At 49.9% G+C, this 14,867-nt stretch overlaps 1 protein-coding gene across 1 annotated transcript in view; it reads left to right on the forward strand.

Moving 5' to 3' along the window:
• The window catches only part of ZNF697 (zinc finger protein 697), a 28,898-nt gene extending 21,540 nt beyond the window's left edge, over nt 1–7,358 (forward strand). The window contains exons 2-3 of the mRNA XM_069478895.1: nt 608–870; nt 2,592–7,358. Of these exons, the coding sequence (XP_069334996.1) occupies nt 645–870; nt 2,592–4,009 (1,644 nt within the window). The 5' untranslated portion in view covers nt 608–644 and the 3' untranslated portion in view covers nt 4,010–7,358. The remainder of the gene's footprint in view (nt 1–607; nt 871–2,591) is intronic.
• Nucleotides 7,359–14,867: the final 7,509 nt, after the last annotated feature.

Below are 14,867 nucleotides of genomic sequence, written 5' to 3' on the forward strand. Positions count from 1 at the left end.
TGACCTGGTCTTAGATAAGAAGTTACCATACTTAATGCTTCTGTTATTCCTGTGTCTTGAATGTACTTTGTACTTTTTCCTCTGGCTCTGTAAAGGCCTGCACAAAATTAGCCAAAATACTTGCAAGACTGCTGTGGGTTCAAGGAAAGCAAGCATAAGAGTAAGGAAAACATGGACCTTTGAGGCAGCACAACTGGTTTAAGCCCCACTCTATACAGCTTCCGAGCTATGTAGCCTTAGGCTAGTGGGGTCTTCTTTTTGAGCTTCAAGTTTTTCAGCTGTAAAAATGGGAATAGCTACCTCAATGTTAAACTATAAAACCACACTACTATAGACCATTGCTTCCTAGACAGAAGCAGATCAAGTTTTGGTCCAATGAGAGCTGGCATCAGAATGGGGTTGCCACTGCTCCTCTGCCACCAAGACTACTCTCCTTTGCATTCTGCTGTTTACCTTAAAACGGGGGTAAGGGGATTGGGAGGGTGGAGTGGAGGTTTGCCATCTGGGGCTTGGAATTCTACACATTTTCCTGGGAAATCAAGGCTAGACATGGTAAGGGGATAAGGCTTGACTGCCATGACCTTTCTCTTGTGTTTTGTCTGAGCAGGGATCCCTGGTCACCTCCCTTGCCCTTTTCTTCCCGGATGGAACAAGATTATCATCGGGGTGTGTGTGTACACCAGGACTCACAAGACAAAGGGATGGGCTCTGATTTTGAGAACTCTGAGGACAGGGAAGGGGACCCAGAAGAAAGAGAAATGGGCTTTAATCAACAGGACACAGACAAGAAAGAAGGCCACCCAGAGCTGGAGATGGGCTCCAACCCACAGGACTCCAGGGAGAGAGAAGTAGTGCCCGATGTCTGCACAGGTGAGGGGAAAGCTGGAATTTCTACAGAAGTCGCCCCACTCACGTTAACCTCTAGCGCCTCTAGAATCATAACCAGGGGCAGCACTGTCTGGGGGGAGCTCTCTAGAGAAGACCATAAAGCAGATTCTGTACTAACTCAGCTTTTCAAGTGTTAGTCCTGAGGAGCATCCTCTTCTCCAATACAGTTTGAGGGGGGCTGTGTTAGTAAACATGGGTGAAGAGCCTCACTCGCTGGAGCCGCACTTTACAGCATAGAGAATACTGCTGTAAATTAATACCTGTAACAACACTATAGTAGAATTACCCAGGTAGTATTAGAACCTACCTCATAGCGTTGTTGGGAGAGTTAACTGAGTCGCTGCATAGAAAGAGTTACTTAGGTTGGGTGCAGTGGCTCACACCTGTGTGGCTCCCGCCTGTAATCCCAAAGCTTTGGGAGGCTGAGGTGGAAGGATCACGGAGGACAGGAGTTGAGACCAGCCTGGGCAACATGGTGAGACCCCTGTCTCTACAAAAAGTTTTTAAAAATTAGTTGGGTGTAGTGTGTAGTGACGCACACCTGTAATCTCAGCTACTCTGAAGTCTGAGGCAGGAGGATCGCTTGAGCCCAGGAGTTGGAGGCTGCATGAACTATGATTGCACCACTGCATGCGAACCTGGGCGACAGAGCAAGACCCTCCTGTCTCAGATTTAAAAAAGAAATTACTTAGTACACTGCTGAGCAAATAGAAAATACCCAGATGTTTACAGTTCCAGCCCTCAATCTCCCTTTGCAGATAAGTAAACTCGATAAGTGACCTGCCTAGGTTCATGTGTGTGGCTAACTCCCAAAGTGCCCAAGGCCTCTGCTAAATCCCACGCTATTCCTGACCTGAAAGAGCGAATGCAGGGCCTCCACTCACCTCCTTGTTTCTTTGGGCATTCATTGCTTTACCCTGCTCAGTGCATGCTCTGGGGACAGAAATGAGCTGAAATACTTTATGGCCAGGACTGTGAGGTTACATTCTTCCCTCCCCACCCCCATATCATCCCAGCCTCCCTGCTGCCCTCCCCCACAGTGCTTGACCTTTCACATCTGAGCCACTTCCTGGAGTGGGGTAAACAACCAGAGGCCAACAGGTGTGCTCCTGGGCCGGTCTCTAACCTGGGCTCACCAGCTCTAGGCTCTGTGCTCCCTTTCCCCATCCACAGGACAATCCATAAAGTGAGTTCAGTTTGTTGTTCCACCTTAAGCAGTTCCAGACTGACCAAACGCATTTTAAAAACCAGTCCAGGGCCTGGTTAGGCCACACTGGCCTTGTCTTTTGAGGCAAGAGCCTTAAAAGGCATTGGAAGCTGAGCAAACCTTTTCTCCTGAGATCCATCCCACGGAGTCCCATCCAGCACAGACGTGACCATCTCAAGCACACACTGTCAGGCCTTCAGATGGCTCGGCTAGGCAGTGGCTCGGGTACAACGAGTGGGGCCAGGGCCCCAGGCAGCTGCCTGAAGGACTGGTGGACAAAGGCGGCCAGTGAGTGCACACCCTCCTTTAGGCCTTTCCCTGGAGGATCCAGGTGGGAGGGAGGCTGGAATCTAGGGGATTTGGAGGGGTGGAAGTTGAGTGTGCCTGGGGGATGAGGATGACTCCTTGGCCCACACTCTTATTGAGGCTGGCTTCCTCTGGGCTTACGTACCTTTTGAGTGCCTAGTAACCTTCACTTCCGCCTTTTCTGTTGCAGAGGGGCTGCTAAGTGAGGAAGAAGGGGTTGCTCTCCGGGAGGAAGATGACCAAGCTGGTGTAGCTGACATGGGGATGTTCCCAGGACTGTCCGAGTCAGACAGCATATCCCGGAGCCCCCGGGAAGAGGAGGAGGAGGAGGAGAGTGCTGGGGAGAACCGGCTAGAGGAGGAAGAGGAGCAGCCGCCCCCTCCGGTACTGCCCTGGAGGCGACACCTCTCCCTGGGCAATCGGCACCACCGGGGTGACAAGACTGCTCACCGCCGCTTCCACCGGCTCCACCACCCCATGGCTGTGGACCTCGGGGAGCTTGACAGCCTCGTGGCCAGCATCATGGACGCGCCCACCATCTGCCCCGACTGCGGGGAGAGCTTCAGCCCGGGCGCCGCCTTCCTGCAGCACCAGCGCATCCACCGCCTGGCGGAGGCCGCCGCCGCGGCCAGCCTGGAACCCTTCGGCTTCGCCGGCGAGTGCGGCGCGATGGTGGGGATGATGGGTGTAGGCGTGGCGGGTGGCTTCGGCTCGGGGCCCGCGCTGGCCCGGCCGCCGCGGGAGAAGCCCTTCCGCTGCGGGGAGTGCGGCAAGGGCTTCAGCCGCAACACGTACCTGACCAACCACCTGCGCCTGCACACGGGCGAGCGGCCCAACCTGTGCGCCGACTGCGGCAAGAGCTTCAGCTGGCGCGCCGACCTGCTCAAGCACCGGCGCCTGCACACGGGCGAGAAGCCCTACCCGTGCCCCGAGTGCGGCGAGGCCTTCAGCCTCAGCTCGCACTTGCTCAGCCACCGGCGCGCGCACGCGGCGGCCAGCGGCGCAGGGGCGGCGGCGCTGCGGCCCTTCGCCTGCGGGGAGTGCGGCAAGGGCTTCGTGCGCCGCTCGCACCTGGCCAACCACCAGCGCATCCACACGGGCGAGAAGCCGCACGGCTGCGGCGAGTGCGGCAAGCGCTTCAGCTGGCGCTCGGACCTGGTGAAGCACCAGCGGGTGCACACGGGCGAGAAGCCCTACATGTGCTCCGAGTGCGGCGAGACCTTCAGCGTCAGCTCGCACCTCTTCACGCACAAGCGCACGCACTCGGGCGAGCGGCCCTACGTGTGCCGCGAGTGCGGCAAGGGCTTCGGGCGCAACTCGCACCTGGTCAACCACCTGCGCGTGCACACGGGCGAGAAGCCCTTCCGCTGCGGCCAGTGCGAGAAGCGCTTCAGCGACTTCTCTACGCTCACGCAGCACCAGCGCACGCACACCGGCGAGAAGCCCTACACGTGCCTCGAGTGCGGCAAGAGCTTCATTCAGAGCTCGCACCTAATCCGCCACCGCCGCATCCACACCGGCAACAAGCCGCACAAGTGCGCCGGCTGCGGCAAAGGCTTCCGCTACAAAACGCACCTTGCGCAGCACCAGAAGCTGCACCTGTGCTAGGGCTGGGTCCGCGGGAGCTCGCCCTCCGCGGAGCATGTGGGGAGATGTCCTGGGACAGACCCTGGGGAAGGGGCGGGAGGACCGTTCTGAGAGTGGCTGGAGAGCCTGTTGGTGTTAGGGGGTCCTGAAGGGGAGGGTTAAGAGTTTTTTCTGGGTGCTATGTTTTGCCCACCTCCTCTCCATCGAGGGGGAAAAAAAACGTTTGGGAGGTGTGCTTGAGGTGATGACTTCCTGAAGTACATGCTGTAGGGGGTGAAGAACGTGGAGGAGCAGGAGCTTTAGGACCTTGAGGAAGGGAGTTGGGGGGGGTGGGAACAGGTGGCAGGGAATAGAGTAGGGTGGGCTGTGATGGTCTGTGGGAATCAGGGGAGAGGGTATGGTTGGAGTGAGGGTTATGGGGTAGAATAAAACGCGGGTATAAGCAATTCTATCCTGGTCCCACCAGGTGGTAAGCCAGTGTTTGCCCTGTGTCCCCGCATCAGCTATAGTCCCACGAGAAGTAGGGGAACCTTGTCGATCCTATAGGAGAGGATATGTAGAATTCTCTTCCCTTCCTTTCTCTGAGCCACAGTTAGCTGCTATTTTGAGGCATCCAGGGGAAACTGAGCAGAAAGCTACGCACCCTCATTTCAAGGGGCAACCTCTAGCACTTAGAAACTCATTTATAATTGGTTCTCATTCATATCTCCTGGGAAATCTCCGTCCTGCTCCTGGTGCTTTGCTACTTCCTTGAAAATACTCTAGCTTCGTGCTGGGTCAAGGTTGTCTACCTGGATGGTCAGCCTCCTGCCCCCTCCCCTCATCCCAGGTATGTGCCACACCCAGCATTTCTTTCAGGTCTCACCTGTGATCTTTTAAGTGCAGGGAAAAGGAACAATCCCAGCTATGTGTGACTTTCCCAGGTCAGCTTGGTGCATGTGTTTCAAATGAACTTCAGGCCATCGACAGTTGCCCTAGTGACCTGCTACGAAAGGCAGCAAGCTCAGAGTTTTGCTGGCCTTTATGTGAGAAATGCAGGAAAGCCAAGCATTCACGTTGGGGTGCAAGGCTCCTCTGTGTCATTTGCCTTCACTTTGCATCTGTGTACCCCGTCCCCCACTAACCCCCACCTCCATCCATACCGATGAGGGATTTAGTCAAAGTAGGAAAGTCTTCTTCCTACGTGTGGAGGCACAGTAGAAATCTCAAGGCTTTACATAAAGAGGGCACAGTCAGGGAGAGGTGTAAATGCAAAATTGCCAAATAGCACAAGCAATGAATGTTCTCTGGTGATTATATAGATGCCAAAATTGCACTTTGGTATTTGCAAAGTGCTTTATGCTTTTTAGATTGTTAGTTGTTTCTCACAGCATTGTGAGGTAGATCAGTATTATGATCCGTGTCTTAGGGAAGGCCTGGGGACAGGAGTGTGGCAAGCTGTCCTGAAGGGAGCAGGCTGATGACAGTGTGAATAGTTGTGGTCTGACCTTTTGCGTTCTCCAGCTCAGCTGCTAGGAACACTTACCTGTCAGTCATGATTTATAAAATAAAATAAGGACACTGAAAATTGTTATGCTTGATGGAAAACTTAAGGCTAGCCTTGAAGGGCCAAAGATGTCCTTAATTGACAAAGCTGGCCTTTGTCACCTAATTAAGGTATCCTAGCTATGTTCTCTTTCTAGTAGGGGGCTATAGTTAGATGACTCTTGTATAGACTTCAGTTACCTATGCTGAAAGTTCCTCCCTTAGGTTAGCCTTTAGAAGTTAGAGTTGTGGAAAGCAGTATTGTTTTCTTCACTAGCAATTGTTACCCTATATCTTTCATGGAAGCATCTTCACAAACTGTTGAACACAGTTGAAAGGGAAAAAAAACCCCTAAAAATTGTTTTTACAGTTGTAGCAAAATTTCTGTGGATGCTAGTAATTTATATGTGATCAGTTATATTCTAGTAAAGAACCTCTTTGGGGACTGTAGGAAAGCATGTTTTTGTCATAATAAAAACACTTTTTAAAAAATCCTGATAATTCTGGGCTTGTATAATGCCTGTTAATCTTGCCCTCTTAATCAGTTTATTGTTATTCACAAATGCAAATAGATTTTCAAGCTATGGACAGTTTTGAAAGACATTACTTCTTTTTCATTTTCTTTTAGTCAAGAGTAATACAAGCAAAGCAAGGGTCCATTGTTAATTCTGACTCTTGCAGTCCGAATACTAAGTGTATAAGACCCACTGGAAAATAATATAGCCAATTTGTAGGTGATCTTACCCCTTTGTGGGTTCTTTTCCATGCACATCTACCTCTTCCAGCTGTTTTAAGTTCTCTCAAGTCTGTGCCTATGAACTCTCATACAACTTTTGATTATTCATGGGTTGATTATCCACTTTATAGGTTATTAGGTCTTTCGCTGCCATCTTCATGCACAGTCTCATCTGCATCAAATATGCTACATATCAAGGGTTCAACAGGGAGTGGAAATTGAAGCTAATGTAACATAATTTAGTGGTCATGGAAATCTTTGGACTTCATTTACCTCTTGTTTTTCCTGTTACCACAGATAAGAGAGTCAGCCACTATGTTTTTATTCCTGCTATGAGCAAATCCCTTAGCAGAAGAAAACAGTTCAACCACCAACACCCCACTCTATTGGTGCATTTAAAATGTGATTCCATTTTTCTTACACCTCTTCAGGGAACATATCTGCATTAAGTGAGGTTAAATGTATTCAGGAAGTTTTTTCTTGTATCTAGTTTTAGAATAATAGTACATCTTCGGCAAACCCTGTTACCTGTGGTTCACCCTTGAAAATGTTAATCTGAAGACTGCTTCCACCAACTCATTGATGATGGTGGAAGCAAGTGTATTATTTGTTTCCTGGAGAGTTTGGTCAAGAGCAGTCTTCCTCTGCTGCCCTTTACTAAGCAAAACCTGGAGCAGTTTGAATAGGCTAAATGGTTTTGATTAAATCTTGAGCTCTGAGTTGGAAGGAGATGAGACATTAACCCCTTGAGCCATGTCGTCTCTTTACAAGTAAGAGGCTGTACATATGTGAAAAAGTACAAATTAAGAACCTGTGTTCATAGACAATCTGAACTGTTTCTGAAGTTTGTGCACATTTTCCTTCATTGTAATGTTATTTTACAGCTGTTTGTTAAAATAGTGAATAATTTAATGCTCCTAAAAGTAATAGGTTTTGTGTGAGTGTGTGCTTGTGGACGTGAGAATTGCCTTATTTTCAGGTTGTTTTATTTAATTATGGCTCCTTGGACAGAATTCTGGTGTTCAGCAACCAATATGGAATATTTGTCATTAAATCCATATCAGTCTTTTACCATGTCATTCTTCCTTATTTGTCACCCATTAAATGTCAGCTTGATCTGTGGAAGCTATGTTCCGGTACAACAAAGGTTGGCAAATTACCAAATTTGGTCTACTTTCTTTTTGTTCATAAAATTTTATTGAGTTGGGCATAGTAGCACATGCCTGTAGTCCCAGCTACTTGGGAGGCTGGGGCTGGAGGATGGCTTAAGCCCAGGAGTTCGAGATCAGCCTGGCAACAGAGCCAGACCCTGTCTCAAAAAATAATTATTTTTTAAAAAGTTAAAGAAAAAAACCCACTTTTATTGGAATGCAGTCATACCCATACAACCATGTTTACGTATTGTTTATGGCTACTTTCACACTCTGGTGGCAAAGCTGAGTAGTTATGACAGAGGCCATGTGGCCCACATCCTAAGATATTCACTGTCTGGACCTTTACAGAAAAAGTTTGCTGACTCCTGCACAAGAATGTTCAGGTGGGTCCTAGATGATCCTGAAATTGGCTGATGGCTGCTGTCTAAATGGTCTCCCACTCTAACCAGTAATTGGGTGCAACACTTGCATGCTATCGTGGCTTCGGGATATTGGGAATGTGTGAATGTTATCCCTGGTCTGCACTGGTATCAGTTTCCAAAGATCTGTGGCTTTATTCCTTACCAATCTGTGGGGGACTTTGGAAGGTGGTCAGGGACAGGTAGTTATGGAGAAGGGAGACAGTCTTATCTCTAATCTATAAAAAATGTATTCCTGAATCACATAACGAAGCATTTTCTTCCCCCATTCTCAGAAATGTAACTTAATGGTTACTGATAATACTGAGTGGGACTTACCAGCTAGACTGGCGTTTTGCTCAAAATATTTTTGTCTCGCCCAACCTTATAGAAATAGTTAGCAGTTTCTGAGGAAGGGATTCTCAAGACATAGAAAAGAGGAAGCACTTTATTTTCCTTTAGTGATCCCAACTACCTTTTTATTTGAACGCTTACAAGCCCTTTTCCTGCCTAGCAGAGCCATACAAATGCTTGGTCCTAGTCTTGCAGGGAGGCAGTAATGATGTGGTCATGACATTCCTCCCCTAGCCTGACTATTCTAGCTCGAAGCATCTACTAGACTAGCTCCTGGTCCCATGGAAACTCTTGAGAAAGCTGTATCAAACCATGTGCTTTAATACACATAAACGTTTATTAAGTAAGTACAGCAGTAAATCTGGTCCTCTGGGCTATACCTTGATGGGTTGCCCAGCCTGAATTTGCTATTAGAGTGGGCCTCTGCCCACATTCCACTTAGAGAATCTGGGTTCAACTTGGAATTCTTGGGGTTTGATTAGCGTAGCCTAGAGATTTTCTTAACCCTACAGGTTAAGGTTTGTTTTTTAAAAATTTGGAGATTGATTAATTGGAATGAGGCCCAAGTACTTGTAATTTTATAAAAGCCCCCCAGGCAATTTTGATGGGCAGACAGGGTTGAGAACTCTGTAGGACCAATAAGGCACCTCCTTTCTTTCTTGGGGATTCCAGTAAGTATAACGCATAAAAGCCTCAAATCCTCTCCTCTCCCAAGGGGTACAGAGGCAGAGAGCATTGTGACGTGCCACAGGCTTTGCTGCTTGTCTGCTCTTGCCAGCCCTACCTTTTACACATAGCTTCTGCAAATATTAAATAGTCACGATAACATAACAAGCAAGGGCCAGAACAGTGCCTGTCTTAGCTGCTCATCGAATAATGCCTCATAGTATGTCTTCCCTTCTCTCTGACCATCTTCCTGCACTCAGCTCACTTAAAGCAAAGTTCCACGTGCTGCTCGTTTTCTCAGCTGCCCTTGGCAGCTGTGTAGTTTCCTTAGGCTTTGCCCTGCTAGGAGAGGGCCGGAGACACCTGGCCAGCCTCCAGCATGAACTGCCTGGTGCTTGGCTCTTCTGTGTTCCCTGTCGAGCCCTGAGTCCCCTGCAGATTGCAGTTCCCTGCTGCCAGCCTGTGTTTTCAAGGTCATCTCTGCTAACCCAAAGTACATTCCAATGGTTTTCAATTTCCAGCTGCTCCTGTGGGATCCAGGCCACTGTCCCTAGCACTCTGCATCCATCGGTGCCCTGCTTCACCACAGCAGCAGCAAATGCTCAGCTTTGGAAAGCAAGGAGGTGGGTGGCAAGGTGTTTCATATACCATGTTGCCTTGTGTTTAAGAAGTTTGGAAAAGGTATCAGTGTATGTGCAGGATTCAAGCTGGCTTCCTCACACACATTAATATATTTAGAGGATTTTCAACCTAAGTGAAAGGACTGACAGGCTGCAGTTGCTGAAGACCAGGGATGCACGGGAAGTGCAGTCATTTTATTCACAGAAGGCACACCACCGAGATGCCTTTCCTGACCTAGTGCTGGAGTGGTTCTGCATAGGTGTTCTAATAATGCCCTGTACGCGTTATCTGTGTATGGTTGGACTCCCCATCCCCCAAGGCTGTGTCTCACTGGGAACAGAGCCCCTGAGAAGTTCACTCCATGATATATGAGTATCTAGTATCTGAGTATACTAGGCGTGGTGCTCAACGCTGGGGAGACAGGTGGAGAGAGAGGTGGAGAAGCTTGCACATTCCAGCACTGTGTAAGAGTGAAGATGAAGCGTGATATTTTTCCCTGCCTAGCATCAAACCCAGCCTGCTTTGGTGAATGATTTTGCAAACTGTAAGTATGACTTTTGGGATTTGGCCCTGGGGCTACTGAAGGGGAGGGGTGGGGGAAGCGGACAGGAGGAACTTCCTAATACTAAGGCTTCACATACTGTGCATGGTCAAGATGGTACCTTCAGCAAAGGCTCAGGGTTAAGCAGATAACCCTGCTGAGGACTTTGCAACTGTAAGTCAGGGTCACCGCCATTGCTGCAAATCAGGCAATGTCCACTTTATCTGGCTTTGTGCAGGGGAAAGGGGCAGTGTGTGACCTTGGAGAGGCTAGTGAAGCGAGGGGCTTAAAAAGGATCTGGCTAGACGTTTCTCTTGTCAGGTATAGCGTTAGCAAATGTCTGAGTAAAACTGAAACAAGGAACGTCTCAAGGTTTCGGCAGAAGTAGCTCTACTGCTTTGCAGCTGGGTTGAAGTGAGTAGATATAGCAGGAGCCAGGACATGCTTCACAGCCAGAGGGGCACTGGACTGAGAGAGCCACTGTTTGATGTTGCAGCTGAGGCTGAGCGCTGCAGGCAGACTTGATCTTGGCATCATCTGTGCAGTGGAAAGATGCAGGTGTGAGGTGTGCGGAGAAGATCAAACAAAATAATAAGCATGAAGGTTCTTGGAAGTTTCACGGGCCTTGCCAATGTTGGGAGGCAAGGTGGTCTTGGGGTGGCTGTGCCCAGTGCAGCAGGGAAGGGCTGCCTAGGGGCATCCTGAAGTCTTGCAGCAGCTCCTGGGAGCCTAGGAGGAGAGAGAGGCAGTTACTGTGCATGTGGACTGTCTCCTCTGGGATGTCCAGCTCCTGGGGGTGAGGGAATGGGAGGGCATGGCCTTCCCTTTCCTGAGGACAGAGGGAGAAAGGAGGAAGCAGTTTTGCTGTCCCTTTGAGGGTGCTGGGGAGTGTGCAGTTCAGAGCTTTGGCATTGACTGGCAGTGGTCTTGAGCAAGGCACTGACTTTTCTGGGTTTCCGTTTTCTCTTTGGTAGGCACTACCTCTGTTGGCTCTGCCCACTCTAATGTCTAGTGATTGTCAAAGAGCTTAAAACCTACTTGGCAAACAAGCCATAGGTCAACTGCAAGAATGACAAGAGGCTGAGTTTAAGTCAGCAGTAAGTTCTGCAGTTCAGCGGTCATCAAATACCAGGGAGGGAGGAAATTGATACTTGGTAAGCTCCTTCTTGGCCCCAGGGGTAGGATGCCCCTTTACAGATGACGTGCCAGGTGCTACTAGAGCCAGGGAAGGGATAGGAAACCCCTTTTTCCAATAGCTTTGGCTTCACACAAATAATCAAATGGAGGATTGTGTTATCATGACACTTAGCTGCAGAAGTATGGAGGTGCCAGAGGATGCAAAACCATTTTACAGTTGTACACACCTTCGAAATGGGCCACACCTTCATTTTGCAGGTAAGGAAACAGACCCAGGAAGGTGAAGAGATTTGCTTAACTTGGATGGCAAAATTGAAATAACTCAGGATTTTCACTCTTACGTGCAGAAATAGTCTGCTTCTAAAACGAGAGTACCCTTCCTTTTTTTGCCATCCTCTCCTCCTCTCCGCGGTCCCCCTCTCCCCTAGCTACTTTTGTTCCTGTACCATGAAGTGCCTGCCTGGCTCCATTCATGCAGGGCCCTCATCCCACCAGCTGAAGTTCAGGTGGAAGGTTGGGCTGTAGGGCCCGACAGACAGCTCGGGCAGCTGGCCTGCTAGTTAAACCTGCCCTCTTTCCAGCTATTCTCTCATTCCATTTTTTTTTCCTTAACAAATATGTTGGTAGGGCAGCCTCCTGGCTCTGTGCCTTCATGGCCCCAGGAGGCTATGCCTCCCCCTTCCCTTTCCAGCTTAGGGTTAGCAAATACTGGGTCACCTTACAGGTGGGTATGGAGTCCAGCTCTGTCTTGCTTAGGAAACACTCGTACTCAGACGACCTCCAATCCGCTTCCTAAATCCTGTTCCTTCTGGTCCAGGGTCATTTTCTTTGAGAGTCAATCCTTCCATCCTTCTTCCCTTCCTCCCTTCCCTCCCTTCCTTCCTTCTTTCCCATTCTGGGCCACACATGGGGTACAGCTGTGTACAGGTTATCAGTCTAGGGTCCCATGGTGGCCTCCCAGAGCCCACAGTCCCGGGGAGGAGACGGCCAGTTAGCGAGTGCCGCACTGCGCTGTGGGAGGTGCCTGGCGGAAGGACACTGCACCCCTCTTTGGAGGCTGGAGACCTCCTGGGGAGCTGCGGCCTGAGGCATGAGAACTTGGCTGAGGAAGGGTGACAAGGGAAGGGGATGTGTCACCCCCGTGGGAGTGGCCACAGCGGAGCTGACAGGCTGGAGTGAGACGGCTGTGGTGGATGCTGTGAGGCCGCCCCCCCACCCCCAGGCTGCTCTGTGTTCTCCTCAGAAATACGTGTGTCTCTGGCCCCGGGGCCCTGCTACAAACTCTCCTCTCTCCCCTCCTGTCTCTCTCTCTCTCTCTCTCTCTCTGAGATAGGGTCTCGCTCTGTTGCCCAGGCTGGTGTAGAGTGGCACAATCATGGCTCACTGTGACCTCAAACTCCTGGACTCAAGTGATCGTCCCGCCTCGGCCTCCCAAGAGTGCTGGGACTACAGGCGTGAGCCACCGCACCTGGCCTCCTTTCTTTACCACAGGGATTCCAGCAAGTTCCTGAGCACCAGAGTGGAGAAACCTGGGCCAGCTGATGGTGTGGGTGACCTTGGGACAGCCACCTCACTCCCCAGGCTTTAGTTTCCTCACTGGCAAAAATAGGAGAAGGAAAGGAGCCCACAGCTGAGAGTTGGAGTAAAGGTCTCTGGAGCCTTCTTTAGCTCCAAAATCTGAGCGCCACACCAAACTGATTTCCCTGGAGGAGCCAGGGAGCACTCCCACTTACCCAGGATTGATTAGGTGAGGGTTGTGCCTGCTGCTGAAAGAAATTCTCCTACTCAGCACCGGCTGCAGATTTAGTGAGGCTTAGTGCACAATGAAATGCGGGCCCCGACCCTAAACCAAGCACAGGCTCTGCGTGGCTACACTGGCTGCGCTGCTCATACATCCATGTGCAGGAGGAATTTGGAGCTGGGCTCATGAGAAGGGCATTCCCACCTGAATGGCCAGGGTCCATGCTGGGATGACAACAGCCCTGCAGCCCCCCTCAGCCCACCCCTCTGCCGCCAGCACCTATTTTAGAGGAAGGGCTGACTCTGCCAGTGCTTGTTCTTCTGTGTCTTGAGGAAATATCTCGCTCTGCAATAGGGAGCGTCAGGTTTCCAGAACAGATTAATGACTGTTTCAGAGTTTGCAACTGACCCCAGGGCCCCTGCCCTTGGGGACAGAGTGGCCAAGCCACTTTCTGTTCATCCTCCCCCCACTCTCTCATAATGGACCTCTTTCATGCCTCACAACACCGACTCCCTTCTCTGCTCAGTAAGTATCCTTGTGTGGGTGGGATCTGGGCCGTGGTAAAGGAAGAGAACTCCCCCACATTTCCCCGGAGGCCCCTGATGTCTTAAGAAGCACTTGCAGACAGAGAGGTTGTGTTGCATTATGCTCACCTTGAGTCACCTAAGGGAGTGGGAGATTTTCTTCTGGATTCAGTTTTGAAAAACAGAATTTCCTTATTTTTGTAGCATAAAAACTCTCGGGCATTGCGCTGTTTCAGGTTTCATATCTAATTTCCAACCCCCTTGCAATCTTGGCAGCTAGGCTTCACCTTCATCAAAGTCATTTCCCTTTTCCTCTCCCTGCCCCACTGCCTCATTCGCTCTTCGTACAGCACAAATTCATTCTCTGCCCCACATGCTGGTGCTGCTGCTCTTTTTGCTGTTCCTCATCATGATGAAGCAATTTCTTCAGGTTTGTTGACACCTTGAAGTCATCTGTGAATTCCATTGAAAGCATTCTGAATGCCATTCAAAGCATTCTGCCTCTCTGCCCCCCTCCCTATCCTTCCCCATCCTAGCAGTTCAGTTTGTTTGTGTTTAATTCATCCATCCATCTATCCATCCATCATCTCATGCACCCACTTTGTGCTAGGCACTGGGGACAGAGAGATGACATAGTGAGTTCCTACCCTCAGGACATGGCAGTGTAGGGGGTGGGGACAGAATACGTAAATAAATGATTATTACAGTGCAGTTAGATATGCACAAAGCATGGATGCAGTAAAATGAGAAGTTTTGGATGGTGAATACGGAGTTGGGAAGGATGTGCTGGCAGGAGAGGTTGGCACACTCTAAGCAGAAGGAACCCCGTGCATGGGCATGGGTGTATGTGCATCACATACGGGCCAGCTGTAGTGGCTCACACCCCTGTAATACCAGCAATCTGGGAGACTGAGGCAGGAGGACTGCTTAAGCCCAGGGGTTTGAGGTTGCAGTGAGCTATGATGATGCCACTGTACTCTAGCCCGGGTGACAGTGGGAGACCCTGTCTCAAAAAAAAAAAAAAAAAAAAAAAAAATCACATATGGTGGAAGTTCTGAGTCTTGGTAAATTGTTGGAGCACAAAGTTAGAGAATCTGGGGACAGGGCAGAGATTGGTGAGAATTTAGTCTGGAGTGGCAGGCAGAGGCTAGGTTAGCCTAAGGCACTCAGGCTTCTCCTAACGGTCCTGGGGCTCCACCGAGTGGTTGGTTTTAAGGAAGGGTGTGATATGGTCAGATTTTATTTTGGAAAGACAACTCTGGCAACACTGCTGAGAGTGGATTTCATGAGTGATGATCCAAGGCAGGGAGGTCTTTGTGGGGGATAAGGAAAGGAATGATGAGGGCCTGAACCGAGGCTGTAGCACCAGGAAGGAAGAGGACATTTAACGTATTTTGGAGGTAAAATTGGTAGGGTGGAATGACAGGTTGGAGGAGTAGGGGATGACATCCAGGTTTCTGGCTTGAGACAGTGGGTGCATGGA

Source organism: Eulemur rufifrons, chromosome 8, assembly GCF_041146395.1.
Source record: "Eulemur rufifrons isolate Redbay chromosome 8, OSU_ERuf_1, whole genome shotgun sequence".
In the NCBI taxonomy this organism is placed as follows: Eukaryota; Metazoa; Chordata; class Mammalia; order Primates; family Lemuridae; genus Eulemur; species Eulemur rufifrons.